General features: G+C 37.1%; 1 protein-coding gene across 3 annotated transcripts in view; it reads right to left on the bottom strand.

The window, feature by feature from the left end:
* SETBP1 (SET binding protein 1) overlaps positions 1 to 16,652 on the bottom strand; it is a 174,892-nt gene that overhangs the window by 44,962 nt on the left and 113,278 nt on the right. For all 3 annotated transcript variants that reach the window (XR_010090872.1, XM_063453846.1, XM_063453847.1), the window contains exon 3: positions 1,356 to 4,791. Coding sequence is in view for 2 of the 3 variants with exons in the window: in XM_063453846.1 (XP_063309916.1) it covers positions 1,356 to 4,791 (3,436 nt within the window). In the remaining variant the exon portion in view is untranslated. The remainder of the gene's footprint in view (positions 1 to 1,355; positions 4,792 to 16,652) is intronic.

Raw genomic sequence — 16,652 nt, 5'->3', positions numbered from 1 at the left:
CTCCCCTAGCTAAAAGGCATACCCAATAATGCAATTTGATCAAGCGTATAGTGCAGGGATAGGCAACCTTCGGAACTCAAGATGTTGTGGACTACATCCCCCATAATGCTGGCAAAGCATCATGGGAGGTGTAGTCCAAAACATCTGCAGTGACAAAGGTTGCCTATGCTTGGTCTAGTGGGTTTATAAACATTTGCTACATACATTTTTCTTGTTTTATTTCAATTTGTAGATTTTCTGAAAAAGGGTTGCTTGCTGGTTTAAAAAAAATATTGTTGAGTGATGTATCTGACTACTTTTCTTTTGTGGTGGTGGGGGAGGGAGAATAATAGGGATATGTATAGTGTCAGATTTGATACAGTAGTGGATCAGACTTTTTGAATTTGCCATTTTGTTCTACTCCAATGGTGATGGGAATAAAGAATAATTTATGCTCTTTGGTTCATTATTTTATTATGAACAAGCTCATTTAATTATCATTTCAATTTAATTAAGAGAAAAACATTGCCCAGTAGAATAACATCCTAACACCAAACGAGAATACAAGTTACAATCACAAAATTAACAATCATGTTAACTGCAGTAACTTTATTCAAAAGCATTAAATTACTTTACTGTAGTATGGATTTCATTATAATTATGAACACAGTCAAATGTAATTCCATGCTAAAAGAATTTCTTAAAGGGACACCCAAGCACCATAACCACTCCATCTTAATGTAGTGTTCTGCCAAACTGCAATTAACCCCTTTGATGCCAGCCAGTTTCTGTATAACAGGAGTAGTGAATAAGTTGTTAATGTAAATTAGGAGTGGATTTATCATCACATATGTGGCAGACTCTGGATGTCAGGTACACCTCCATTTCTCGTCAAACTACTTTAAAATAGCTAAACAGACAGCACCAAAAGTGGTTATGGCTCTTGGACAAAAAATCAGAAATTCCTGATTGCCTTTGAGGCGACATGGATGTTGCAGCGCAAAAGCCAAAATCAGAAGAGTACCCATACGTCTTTAACTTCCAATCACGTCCTGTCTTTGCATTTTTTAAGTTTATTAAAATGCTTCTATTAGATCTCTATTTTGTCTCCTTTGTCAATACTCTGCCCAACGAGGTATAATGCCTACCTGTATCTTTGGGAACAATAATTAACATAATATTTCCCTTGTGAAAAATTCATTAGCACACTTATTTGAAAAATAACATTCATTTGAGTAATACAAAGAAAAGCAAAAAAAAAAAAAAAAAAAAACTAAAAACTGTGTATTAGAGAGTCAGGAACATACTATTGGATTTACTTTAACACTTCAAAATACCTTAGGTTTCTGACAAACAGAACAGATTATTGCCCTTACCTGATCCAGCAGGATCGAAAGAGTTCCTGTCCCTCTTGTTGAGTCTAAAAGACTGAAGGTCTCTTTCTCTGTATGATCCAAAGCCTTCAAAGGTCCGCCTTTTTCCAACACTCCCATCACAGTCTCTCCTTTCAATTGATGAACTCATTTCAACAAAAATGTCAGAAGGATCTGCTCTTATATTGCAGTCATTATTCCCAGAATATTTTTTTAAACAACTATCAAGAGATTCATTGTTTAAGTCAGTTTTATCTTTTGATTGTGACCAATGCTGACCATCTGAAAGAGACAACGATGACAGTGTGTCTACCTCAAAGCTGCTCTTTGAACTTCTTTGCACAGGTTCACAATGCTGGTGCTTCTGCCTCTCTTTATGTTTGCTTTTCTCATTTAAGGAGGAAAGTTCCTTACCAGAAGGACTAAGCTTCTCATTTGATGCATGGCTTGAAAAGCTAGTTGACTTGCTTGAAAAGAGACCACCAAAATCACTGTGACCCCCAAGGATGCGATCATCCTTATGTTTGTGCTTGTGTTTATGTTTCCTTTTGTGAAGCCGGCTGCTTGACAGACCAACTCCTCCAGTTTTTTGGGCTAAAGATGACTGCATGTCACCTAGTCCCAGTCCTACTGATGGCTGCAGATGCACACCATGCTTTGTTTTATGCTTGGCAGCAGTAGACATCTTCATGTGAGAGGTCGTGTGAAACTGTGGAGGTGGTACAGAGGGTCTCATAAATGGAGATGTTGCCCCAAGTGTGTGAGACAGATACAAAGGAGCTGGATACTGACCATAATAACCAAGGTTCATCATAGGCATTGATGTGTAAGGCATTCCATATGGTGCATAGTAACTTCCACTTGGAACAGGGTATCCAAACCCTTGTAAAAAAGGCACCTTTGTCATGGTGTCATTGGTTTTGGCAGGTCTACCACGCTTTTTCTTAGATTTCATATCAGAAGTCCTGCGAAGGTAGAGCAATGGGTCATACTGAATATATGGCACTGGGTAATAGTGATCAAAATTAATCCTGAATATACTAGGGTAAGGGTTTTCATGGTAAAATGAGTAGCTTCTGTGGGAAATTCTGAAGACTTGAAACTTGTTGATAAGTTCATCAAGATCTGCAAGAAACTGCAGATTATCCCTGTTCTGCAAACATTTCCTCTTTCTCTTGTGCTTTGGCTTTTTAACACTTTCATTAACAAGAAAGTTATCAACGATGAGATGTTTTGGTCTGTGACCATGCTTGCTCTTTGTGCTGGTGTCAGAAGGAGTAACCTCTGGATTGTCCAGGGCACAGAAGTCGAAAGAATATCTTCTACGTGATTCTGAGCTTTTCTCAGCTTGGTCAGAAGTGCTGTTGTTGTCTGTACCAATTCCACTGTCACTTGGTATGGTTTCTTCACTATGAGACTCACTTATTGGTGACAATGTGACTTCTTTTAGAGAGCTAATCTCACACAGGTGAGAAGGTGAGTGAGCCAACAGTCTTGGTGGAGACAACTTCCAAGTACTGCCATGTATTCCTTTTTGGGTTTTTGTTGGAAGAGCACTGATTGGCTGAAGATTTGGCATAGTTTTTAACTCTGAAAATATTGTATCAGTGCTGGCAGGACTATGATTCCCATTAGAACCCATTAGATGTGTAGTAAATGTATGAAAAGCTGCTGGTGTAGATGCCACAAGTGACTGCAAGTTTGAAGGCACTGCTGGGTGTTCAGGCTGGCTAGAAACAGGCCTTGTCTGTTTAATGGCTGTTCTACGTTCATTCTGTGGAGGAGGGGTCTGATCTGTTCTTGGCTTCCGTCCCCTTTTCTTGCCAATATAGATTGTTCCCCTCTTGCTAACATTGATCTGCTTGCCTAATCTAGCATCTAGAGTTGTGGTAACAGCTGCTATTGCATTTGACTGTGGCTGAGATTTGGATTTCAAGGCCATGCTATTGGAACAAGACAAAATTTGGTTTAAAATATTCTTCCTTTTCAGAGTTTTCATCTTATTGATGGTTTTAATGGTTTTCTTATCAAGCATGCCAAGCTTCCCAACATGTTTGTGTATTTCCAACTCAGTGATGGATTTATCCATAGGTGTTATTTGGACAAGCTCAGAGAGTGTGTGCCTGCCTTTTCTTTTCTTTATCCCTGGAAACTCTCTATTTATAGGGCTTACTGGGCTAGTAGATGTTCCTTCATGAATAGTTTCAACAGTAAGCAGAGGTTGTTTCTTTGGCCTGCCCCTTTTCTTCTTCACTGGTGTAATCACTGTAAGGCTATCTGTATTTGTATAAAGAGGACTTGATGGAGTTATAGGGTAGGCAGATGGGGGCTCAATCACAATTTTTTCAGACGACGCAACCAAACTCTCATGCAGAGTTTTCATTCTAGGTTTTCCACATGTCCATCTCTTCTTAGCTGCAAGTTTTGGATGCTGTAACTGTGATGCTCTAGATTTAGGATTTTCAGAAATGGCTTTTGATATTGGTGGAGTGGCTGATTTTTGAAGACGGGCCATGCTGTTCATGAAAAGTTTTACTCCACTACCATTGACCTCCGGTAACTTTGATGGCAATTCATTTCCAATAACTTTACCCTGCTTCAAGACTCTGTTATCTTTTTTGTTGACTTGGGTTTGAGCATTGATTTGGTTACTTATTTCAGTAATTACCAAGCGTCCTGAAGGCTGGTCCTCTGGGACTTTTTTATCTACATTAGCCTTTATGCAAGGTTTCTTTTTTCTTTTGTTTGCAGGAGGATCCATTGATGTGGATTTAATAGGAATAGTGATTCTCATATGGTTCGAGTCACTTTCATTACTGTTGTTGGAGCTATCTTGACGTTGAGCTGTCATGAGATTATCATCATCTGCGGGATGATTATCCTTCTTCCCTTCTGCAATATCATGACTTTTGGGATCTAAGGATTTTGGATTATCCTTGACCCACTCAAGCTCAGTCACTTTTATGGCTTGATTTAAATCCTTTTTACAAGCCTTCCTCCTCACATTCCCATTGGGTTGTTCTGATGGTTCTACTGACCCATTTTTTTGGTCCTCTAATTGTGAATTGCTATCTGTAGAATTGTTAGTTGGTGACACAATGTTACTTGGCGATGAAACTGTATTGCAAGGTGAAATATCTTTTCCATTAGACAACTGACTCCATGCACTACCAACATTAAATTTTTTTGACTGACATTTGAGAAATGAAGAACCCACTTCTGTATTTGGACTCTTTGTGACATTCAATGTATCTTTGCTGGATTCAACATCCAAAAAGCAATTCTGAAGCTTTGCTCCATTATCTGAGCTATTTAACCAATCAACATGAAGCTGGTTTCCTTTTTGCTGGTGCTTTGGTTGTAAGGTGTCAGTGGTGATATTGGGAGAGATGCCAGAGTCAAAATGGGCCCCAGAATGCTTTTGAAATTTTTCATGTACCTATGAAAAAACAAAACATAGAATACATGAGTTATTCTTGTTATTAAGTAAGTGGTACTCTTAAATATTCATAAATACATGAGGACACTTGAATAACAATTGTTATATTTACTGTGCTGTCAATGGACACTGCCTGGCTCAGTTTGTTAAAATATACAAATAAAATACATAACACATTATAACAACTTGATGGATTAAAACTCAATGTACAAATAATAATAAAACAACACCTTTAGGGAATAAGAGAAACAACCTTATTCTAACCCAACATTGTCATGCCTCACCCAGAATTCCTGTTTTCACTGAACTACACAAAACTCAGCCAATAACAGCTACACTGGTTTTATGATTGTATAACATTTGGGAATCATTTCATCCAGCTACATTTCTCAGTTGTCATGGATATAGTTTGATTAAAAAAAAAAAAAAAATATATATATATATATATATATATATATATATATATTAAAACAGCAGCTGTAATTCATCATGTGGGTTTGAAACAGGATTCACAACTATAAGAGATCACTGTTCCTACATTAAATGTAACTCTTGGAGATGCAAATACAACACATATAGATGCAAATGCAAAACACAAACACAGAGAACTGCCATACATAAAATAATGTTGCAAGTATTTTAATAATGGCTTCCCTTCTCTTATAAATAAGGGCAAATACTGACAAGCCAGCAGCTTCAGATTACTCCCATGATGCTCATATCTGATCTAAGGCTTTAAGTCTTCAGCTATATACAGATATATTCTCAGGGGTCCAATAATCTTAAAAAGCAGATGAGCGTCTTGCTGCATAACCTCAAATTACTGTAAGTACCCTACTTCCAATATGAAAACAGCATGGGGTGGAGGTCTAAATAAAAACAAATCTAGGACACTTAAATTCAAAGGTTAATATAAATAAACCTGGTCAGCAATTAGTATTTTTAATCCTGTGAGTCATAAGAAGTGTGAAGTATAAAATAACCACCTGATGCAACTAGCACCCTTAGTGTTAGAATCATGTTCCAGGTTTTGAGTAGACCGTGTTTGAAACAAATGAACTCACTGAAGTAGCATGGGGACCTCAATTTGAATCCAACCCATATTTAAGAACTACTCCTTTAAACCATGTGGCATATTTAGCCCTGTGCATATTATTCCACAAAGAAAATATTTTTACAAAACAACTTACCATTTATGCTCACGAATCCATCCATTTACCTTCTACCTCTTACCAGGAGTATATGTTTTTAAAATAAACTAACGGATTGTGGTTCTGACTGAACTCTCTGAGCTAAGTTGAGTTAATCAACCCATACAAATGCACAATCTGACATACACCATTCTAGTTGTACTAGGATTAGAATATGAAAATGAAGAGCACAATAGTGCAGATGTTTTATAATCACAGCAGACATCAATTAGTGACGTGGGAACCAGCTGCTGATCTCTCCAGATAAAGCCTTTTTAAAAGGGAATTACACTTGAGGAGCCACTGCATAGAAGCATCTGACGGTTATTTAGAGATTGCATTCTGGGGTTTGCCTTCATTTGGAAGACCCATGTCTTTGTATATAAAAAGAAACAAAACCATCTTGGTAAGTGTATACCTTAAATGCTAACCTGCTACATTACATATAAACACAATTGGATTTTTAGCCATGAATTCCAAATGCTTTAAATGCCATATAGACTGACTCGTCCAATCTCTATACAGTGGAACTCTATGACTTGCCTCAATAACATATCATTTACACTTTGATATGCAGGTATTTGTAGAAAATGCTCCTACCATAGTCCTGGATTGCTATGCAAATTAGAGGTCACCAGTCAGCAAGCATTACTAGTATTTGGAGACTGTATATTTTATGCAATAGAAAATGTGTGTTTTCTCCTGTAAAATTTGACCATGAGTAGATTGAGCTAGTTTCTTGGACCTCTGTCACTGGAGATTTTTCCAAATGTTAATTTTACTTTATTTTTATGTATTTCCATGGCTCAATTATATAATCTAGTGCCATTTTTTAATAAAATAAACATTCCACAGTTATGCAGTAATACAAATCATAATAAACACTAAATAGTTTGTTGGGCTTTGGATTTCAAGTAAATTAAATGAGTTACTAAATAAGGAGGAATAAAAAGTTGATAATGTGGAGTGGAGGAGAAGAAACAGCATTTTTTTTTTTATTTAAAGACACACTTTAAAAACCAGTCACCACAATAAATGGATTAGGTCTTGTTAAGACTCCTCTCCTTGTGAATAGCAAGTGGTTATTTTCTACCTTAAATCTGTAAATTCAGTTATAATTGAGTAAAGCTAGACATTTCACAGGCATGCAGTAATGTCCTTCTATTATTGGGCTTAGTCTTTTAATGCCAGAATGCCTTTTAATATTGTGCTCACCCTTATTATGCTTTAAGGGATAGGTTGAAGGAACAAAGGGTCAGAGAGTGAAATTCACTCATATTCTAGGAAGAACATGATGTCTGACTAGCATTCCTTACAGGTGATTTATGGCTTGTTTTGTACATATCTGGCTTTAAAGGAGCACTAATGTGCCTGGAAAACAAACTAGTTTTCCTGGCACTAATGGTATATTAGGTCCCCCCCGCCCTCCCGCTGGGCTCCCCCAGCTGACGTCCGCTCCGAATGCGCATGCGCGGCCAGAGCAGAGCGCACATTTAAACCACTAATAGGAAAGCGTTACTCACTGCAATTTTCACACTGAGAATCGGTGAAGCGGCAGCTAGTGGCTGTCAGGTATACAGCCATGAAAGGCTGGATTAACCCTGCAATGTAAACATAGCAGTTTCCATAAAACTGCTATGTTTGCAGCTGCCGGGTTAAAACTAAAGGGATATGGCACCAAGGCCACTTCATTGAGTTGAAGTGGTTTGGGTGCCTATAGTGGTCCTTTAAAGGGACACTATAGTCACCAGAACAACTAAAGCTTATTGAATTTGCTCTGGTGAGTAGAATCATTACCTTCAGGTTTTTTGCTGTAAACACTGTCTTTTCAGAGAAAATGCAGTGTTTACATTACAGCCAAGTGATAACTTCACTGGCCACTCCTTAGAGGGATGTTAGGGATCCTTCCTGGGTCATGGCTGCCTAAAATGCATCCAAACATTCAGTGTCCCCTCCCTCTGCCTGCAGACACTGAACGTTCCTCATAGAGATTCATTGATTCAATTCATCTCTATGAGCAGATGCGGATTGGCCAGGGCTGTGTTTGAATCATACTGGCTCTGCCACTGACTGCCTCCTTGTCAGTAGCAGCCAATCCTATGGGGATGCATTGTGATTGGATCAAGCCACCACTTCTGATGATGTCAGCAGACAGGTTTTGACTATTGACAATTCTGAGTCAAACAGCATGCAGAGCTACAACTTCAGTCTTGAATAAAAGTAAGATTTTGCTATTTTTTGGGAGGCATGAGGGGCCCAGGGGGGTTAGATGGTGGTTTTAACACTCTAGGGTCAGGAATACAGGTTTGTGTTCCTGACCCTATAGTGATCCTTTAAGCTTTGAATTCCAGTATTCAGGAACATCTATAGAGGTTAAAATAGTCCCATTCATGTAATGTAATGCTAAGATGGAGATTGATAGTTTGTAAATAAAGTCTAGAGTTTTGGTTGTGACTAACAATTTTATGTGTTCAGTGGGAACAGAGCATCATGGGAAATAACCACATGAGCTGAAAAGGCAAAGGTTAGGCAACACTGCGCTGGTTTATCAGCTAGACAGAATATGCTAGCACTTTATAAATCATAAATAAATTAACACATTTTAATGGAATATACCAATATTAAAAGTACTTCCATTTCTGCCGAATCTTTAAATTCATTAAGTATAATGAAGAACAAGCTTTATACATTTTAAATTAATAAAATGTTAGCCATCAGCCTTGTCGAATTTTATTATAATATCAGTCTTTTTTCTACGTCACTTGTGAGAAAATATAAAACGATAAAACCATTACAAACAGGGCAATTAGATTAAAATGACTCTGCTAAAGCTCCTATTTAGCATACCATTATAGGAATATCGCAACCATGGATGCTTCATTCGTGCTTTAAATGGAGTTGACCTCTGAAACCCCCAAGAGAATCTACTGTAAATTGAACAGCTTCAATTTGTCATGTTCATAAATGTACATCATTGTTAGAGCTCAAGTGTATCTTTACTGAACTATAATTTAATACCCAGCTCTTCAAAAGAAAAAGGTATTGTAATGGATAGCACACAATCTGATGTCAATGTTCAGTTATACATACGCACACGACTCACAATTCTAAATTACCACCTGGGGGTAGGAGATTAGTTCAATTAGACTCACCCATTCGGTATAGGACGGTATAAAGAAATGAAGATACTACAACACTGAATAAAGATGCTAAATTGTAATCTTCTAAATCTTGATAAAGACTGATACATTCAAAGTATAGCTGTGTTCACTTTTGGATCAATTGAATAGCTACGATATTTAGTCATAGTTGCGGTGACTTTATTTATACCTCACGGTCACGGATGAGTGCACACGTAACAGATATAATAGGAGCTGTTGCCTTGAGCGAATCACAATTGTTTTTTGGAAGCTACAAATTAACCCGGGTTGACAGTATGGAGCATAGGTGCAGGCAGCTGTGTCTTATCTCATATTGACCAAAAAAATCTCATAATGTAAAGATGGGTGCACTCCTATCCTGATGGAAAGAAACGTGGTATGGCATAAAGGTAGATGGAAATACATATAATCGAAGAGGGAGAATCACATGTGCAGAAAGTGACATAGGGAATGAATAGGACATCAGCATAATGAGGGAAAGAGATACAAATGTACATCTGATCACACACAAACCAGCACCATCACCACTTTCAGTGGGATATTGACAATTTCAGGGTCATTAGATGCACTCACGGTGTGCACAGAGCTTAATGTCCCTGTACAGGCTTTAAAAGCTCTCTCTGCGAGGTCTTGCAAGCTGGGGTCCAGCCAGACAGGCTCCTGTTCATTATGGGCATCACCAGTGACAAGTTGCATCACTTGCGACAACCCCTCTCAGGTACACCTACGTGTCCCAATCTGCATACCTCCCAACATTGGGAGGTATGAACACTCTCCACACAAAACCACCTGAATTTACTCACTCACTTTCCACACAAATCTAACTTTGCTCTGAAACAGAGACATCAGACACAAAAAATATCTCTACAAACGGACTCTCCTCAAAAAACATCTCAGCGCGCGCACACACAATAAAGAGACTTTTAGCATTTTCATATACAACACTCCACGTTGTGGAGAAAATGTGAATCCAACACAAGTGCTTCATCTTTTCAGGCCTGATTTTAAAATATCCATAAACACATAAACACTATGACTCTACTGTTTCTGATCATAAATTCCATAGAGGCACTATTAGACAAGAGATACCTTTCACATTTAAATATATCCAATTAATGCTTCATCCTATACATCAAGTTTTTTTAAAAGGAACCCTGGGTAAGGCGTTGTGGCTTATCATAGCTTTGCTTGGCTTGAGATTCAGTGACAAATTTCACTGTGTAGTGTAAGGCTCCTACCTGCATTTTGTGTGTCAACCTCACATTTTACAATGTAATCCCCAATCCTCTGCTTGCAGGGAGGGTGTGAAGCAAAAGTGATGGAATACTGCCAGTGGATTCAAATTCTTTTAGCAACTCAGCCTTTTATTTTTACAGCCAGCTTTTCTACAACCTGACAATGGGATACATGGTCATAGTAACTTAGACTCGAGGACGAAGAAGAGACTGAGGCATTAAAGTCCTCATTTACGTTTTGTGGTTATATCTGTAAGCAACACCTGAGTTTACGCAGATAAAGAAGTAAAGATTGCAGAATTATTAACCTACAAGTGCACAAACCACACCTTCGATTGCACATGCGGGTTACAAATTATGATAATAATAGGGGGGTTACTCGAGAAATAGTAAGTTGACAAATGAAATCCATCAAGCTGAGGAAAACCAGTCTCCAATTCATTAAATTTAATTTTCTTTCCAGCTGTTGATTTGGACCAACTCTTGCCAACCCATGGTTTAGCGAGTAAAACTGATACTTTGATAAAAGATCTGCTGCCAACTAAGATTTCTATTTACAACTTTTAAAAGGTGACTTTTGTTTATTGAAAAATATAGTCTCTACAGCCAAAGTGTCAAAGTCGAAAAGCCCTCTGTATACAGATTAACCATAATACAGTCAGCTTTGCTCATATATGGATACTGCATTCATGCTTTGTTTTAAGGACAGAACATTAAGCAGGTAAACATTTCAGAGACTACTTATTAATATCTCTCATTATGTCAAAACAAGATGTGAATATGGCATGCGTTTTGACGCAATTGCATTTTTATTTATTTAGACATTTTACTCAAAATACATTTAAAAAACTTTGCTAAATTTTCCCTGCAAACAAGCTGAACATTTTGCAATGTATGATCATGGACCACTATGGCTAGTTGGTATTAAGATTTGACACGTCAGAAGATGCTGACAGTATCACTATAGTTTTAGGAACACATAAATGTATTACTGACACTATAGTGCTGGTGTGGCTGTTTCGGTTACCAACCCCATCTGCATTGAAAAGGTGATTTTACTAGGAAGCACCTCTAGTGGCCGTCTGTGTGACTGCCACTAGAGGTGTTACTAGGACCCAATGTAAACACATCCTTTTCTCTGAAAAGTTAGAATTCAGATTGAAAACCTGCAGGGACAGGCTATAGACAGCAGAGGAATGGAATAGCAAACTGGAAACGTGCACATTTGGCCTCATGGACACCCTAATTAAAAAAAAGAGCAAAAAATTGTCCAACCTAGATAGGGAAATTAATGATCTCAAAGAAAAACTCTTGCCCTTCACAGAGAGCAATGTATACCAACAAAATTCAGTTTTAATTCAAAGTAAAATTGAAAAAATAGAAATTGATACTAAACATATCAAAGTCAAAAAATACATAAGGGACAAACAAGATTATGCCAACAGACAAGTTAGGACTTATCACCTAAAGAAAAGATATACGTCAGATAACCCCTCCTCAAATATGAGGACAGAACCATACCAGTACAAAAGACCAACTACATCCAACACACGACACACGTCCCCATATGCCCCTAAAAATCACCACTCTGTGTCACACAAACCTACAAATTTTTCTCCTAATAAGCCAAGACCTTACTATAGAAATTATAACTCTGGCTATGCACCTGCACCCTCATACCACCAACCAGCACCCTACCAACCACGTAGAGTTACTAACAATACCTCTACTCACTATGCCTCTCGTCACAACTACTACCATGCACGTAGCCCAGATGCCCACAATCACTCACATCAAACCCACAAACCTAACCACTACTACAAAAATCACTCTGAGACCCCTATTGTACATACCAATAGGTACCAACTGTTATCCATTGATTCTGAAATAGACAATGACGATCATTTTTTAGAGATTCAAACACATCCACACACCTTCACCAACACACCATACCCAACAAGGACCAAAAAAAGACCCCCAAGTCCAGAGGCAAACGAAGTGGCAGAAGACAACAAAAAAGAGAGACTAGAGAGAGTAGAAAGACAATAACTATCCCCAAAGAGTCAGATACTGGTATTTTTAATCTATCACAAAAAATGTTAAGTGCAGCACAAATCTCTGTTTTAAGCAAAGGGCTAAAATATGCCCCGACCAATTCTTTTAAGCCATTTCAGGCATTTTTAGACGTAAATAAATTCACACGCAAAGCCACATTAAAAAGATTCTATAAGTCACAAAATATTACCACTAATCCCGCTTCTCCTCCCCTCTCACTGCCTACAGACCAACCTACAGTTATCAGCACAGATCTTAAACCACAATCTACTTTTTATCCCTACAATTTTAAGTCAGCTCCTCTTATAATGTTTGAAAAATCCGTATTAAGAGATTTTGAAAAAATCAAATATAGCAAATACGATACCCAAAATTTAAATAAAGTAGAGATAACAGCAATGAAAGAACTACAAGAAGATTTAGACATTGTTATTAAACCTGCAGATAAAGGTGGGGGTCTGGTCATTCAATCAAGTGCCATGTATATACAAGAAGCCTATAGGCAACTAAATGACACTGATGTATATAAGAAATTATCTGAAGACCCAACGCCCTGTATACAACAAAAACTTAATACCTTCTTACAAAAGGGGCTAGATAAAAATATTCTAAACAAAAAAGAGTTTGACTATATATCCATCAGAAATCCCCGAATTCCCGTAATTTACTTTCTGCCTAAGATACATAAAGATGCCCAAAACCCCCCAGGTAGACCCATAGTGTCAGGGATAAGATCCCCCTTATGTAACTTATCTCAGTACATCGACACTCTACTACAACCGACTGTGAAACTTATGAAGTCTTATCTGAAGGACTCTATGACACTACTTAATTTTTTTAATGGATTTTACTGGGAACAAGACTTTTTACTTGTGACATGTGACGTTACCTCCCTATACACTATAATCCCGCATGAATTAGGTTGTAATGCCGTTAGATCCATGCTCTCTAACGAAAAAAGAGTTCCAGATACTCAAATTGATTTTATTATAGAAGGCATTGATATTATTTTAAACAATAACTATTTCTGGTTTTTTAACTCATTTTACCTTCAGAAGAGAGGCACAGCGATGGGGACCAGGTTCGCTCCCAGCTATGCCAACCTCTTCATGGCGGACTGGGAATCCAGTGCCATTTGGGGGCAGCATACGTGGGAGCAGAACCTGGTCACCTATTTTAGATACATTGATGACTTGTTTTTTATATGGAGAGGTTCTGAGGACTCACTCAATGCTTTTATTTCACACCTCAACTCAAATAATAGAGGGATTGTTTTAACACACGAATATAGTAGAGATTTAATCAATTTTTTAGACCTAAGCATTTTTATTAAACAAGGGGTGGTACATACAAAAACATTTTTTTAAAAGGTATGTACCAACACAGCGATCGACCAGTCGAGCTGTCACTATAAACCATGGCTTGAGAGCGCCCCTAAAAGCCAATTTTTAAGAATGCGAAGGAATTGCTCTCTTATCAATGATTTTAACGAACAATCACTGCTTTTAAAAAATCAATTCATTGAGAAGAACTACTCACCCACAAAACTGGAGAACATTATAACAACAGTAAAAAGTAAACCTAGAGAAAATCTCTTAACCTATAAAGAAAAAGACTCCTCTAAAGCCCCTACTCTTCCCATAATTTTTAATTTTAACAATAAAAGCGGCTTTATCAAAAAAACGATTAAGAGACACTGGCATCTTTTAAAACAAGATGACCTCCTTAAAGAAATATTACCAATACAGCCCAAAATTGTTTTTAGAGGTGCACCAAATTTTAGATCAATTTTAACCAATAATTACACCAGAGAAGTAAAAGAAACACAATCTACTTTTTTAAACGGGATGACGGGTTTTTATAAGTGCAAACGCTGTGTCGTATGTAAAAGTACTAATCCCACTACCCAGTCCAAAATCACTAGTTTTAAATCAAATACAACTAATAAGAGTTATACTATTAGAGACTTTATTACATGTCATACCACTAATGTTATTTACCTATTGGAGTGCCCATGTGGCCTCCAATACGTTGGTATGACAACCAGATGCCTGAAAACAAGATTAGCAGAACACTGTCGCAATATAAAAAATGGATATGCTAATCATTCCGTATCAAAACATTTTGAAATACATAATCGGGACCCCAAACTTCTTAATTGCATGGGTATAAAAAAAATTTAAAATTCCCTGGAGAGGGGGAAATCTTAAAAATATCTTAGGCAGAAACGAGATGGAATGGGTATTCAACCTACAGACCCTAGCCCCCAAAGGTTTAAATGCAGACTTTGATTTATTTAACTTTTTATAATTTTAAAATGGTTTAAAAATCTTTTAATAAATATGTGGTTTAATTCTTCTATTGTGGTCATTTGGGGGCTATCCTAGTCATAGTTGTCACCTACGGCATTATGGTCTGGGATACCCCCAATATGACCACCAAGCAGAATAGATATTCTTATCGATATTTTTTTTTTCATTTTATTATTCAATTTCTACTTGTCTGTATATATATATATGCTTCTACATATGGTTTTAAGCAAGTGTTGCCCTCTAAGACATTTTATATTTATCTTATTTCCTATAATGGAACATTATGCTGCTAGTTCACCTTGCACTAATGTGATGAATACCACCTATGCTGCTATAGTACACATATCTAATACTAATAAGATTATCACCATATATACTGTCTATGCCTGTTAATACCAAGTTAATTCTTATATGTTATTCTTTTACTAACTTTATATATGGCTATTTATTGCTATCCAGCATTTTTACATGCATACTAATTTGTCTGCTGATATTATATATACCTAAGCTAGCTTTTTCTATATATATATATCATTTATGCCTGTTAATACCAAGTTAATTTTTATATGTTACCCTTGTATTAATTTTAAATTTGGCTATCTGTTGCCATGCATCCTCTTGCCGACATTACATATTCCTAAGCTAGCTATTTCTATTTAAAACCCCATTTCGGGTTCTCTAACTACATCTCCCAAGCTCCTCAGCGGCGATCACATGACTCCTGCATCACACTGTCTTTGTGTGATGAGGACCATGTGACGCGCGCAAGCCCCGCCCAGGATGCTCATTGGATCTGAACTGACACATGGCCAGCGGACTACATCTCCCACAACCCCACACACTAGAGTGTAAATACAATCTAATATTATACAAGCTATATAGCTTCGTTTTCCATTTTTCTTCTGCCTATTATGTCTGGCACACACCAAACTTTTAGAATATACCTATTCTTAATAGTATTATAAGCTGTATCCTTCATATGTATTATGCCTAACTGTGATTGGCTAATGTTAATTGATGCTATGTTTGGCGCCGTTTTTAAAGTAACAGTGCACCTATATATATTTTATTCTTGCCAGGTTTTAAATGTTATTCCATTTTGATAAAACCCTTGAGGTGAAACGCGTTAATGGATTTTATTGTATACTTTTAATAATAAATTACGTTTGGCTTTATCTCTGTGTCATTCATATTTTTATTATATATATTTTTATCACTCCAATTTTATATTATCCTTTCCTGGCATTTTATATATCCTAAGGTGGGGATTATACCACCCACGCCATATCTCAAGTGCAGTGTCATCTGCACTGTATACTGTGAGTATATTTATTTTGTTTTGTATATACCACATCTTATCTTCAGAGAGCACTATCTGTTATATATTTTTCTCCCTTCTCCTGAGAATTGGACAGCACCAGTGGATCAGAATTTCCTGATATCCTACTAGCAGGGATTATACTGCAGAACGCCCATTCCACCTGAGCTGGTTATAGCTCATACAAATGTGAGTTTATTACATCTTTATTCTTCATTTTCCACGTACCCCACAATCTGCACCATTGGTCCTTTTCCCTTTTATATTTTACATATCACGGGAGGATCCAAAGCATCATAAGAAGAGAGAACACCAGCGCAACATAGACATTTATCCTCCTTTTTATATTGACTTTTATATATATTTATATATATCCTTTTTATATTTTTATTGGGACTTATTTTATTGTATCTCTTGGCGCAGCCTTTTCTCCCCTTTTTTCCTATAGACAGCAGAACCACTACATTATTTTAAAGTTATAGGCAGTCTGTTATGAAAGCAAAGTGGAGACATGGTGAGACCTCTACTGACTGCAAGTTGACTATTGTAATTGTATCATTAACAAAGATACAATTACTAAATTATAGTAC

Source organism: Pelobates fuscus, chromosome 5 (genome assembly GCF_036172605.1).
Source record: "Pelobates fuscus isolate aPelFus1 chromosome 5, aPelFus1.pri, whole genome shotgun sequence".
Lineage (NCBI taxonomy): Eukaryota > Metazoa > Chordata > Amphibia > Anura > Pelobatidae > Pelobates > Pelobates fuscus.
The sequence above is the reverse complement of the archived record's forward strand: the minus strand, read 5'-3'. Positions and strand labels throughout refer to the sequence as shown.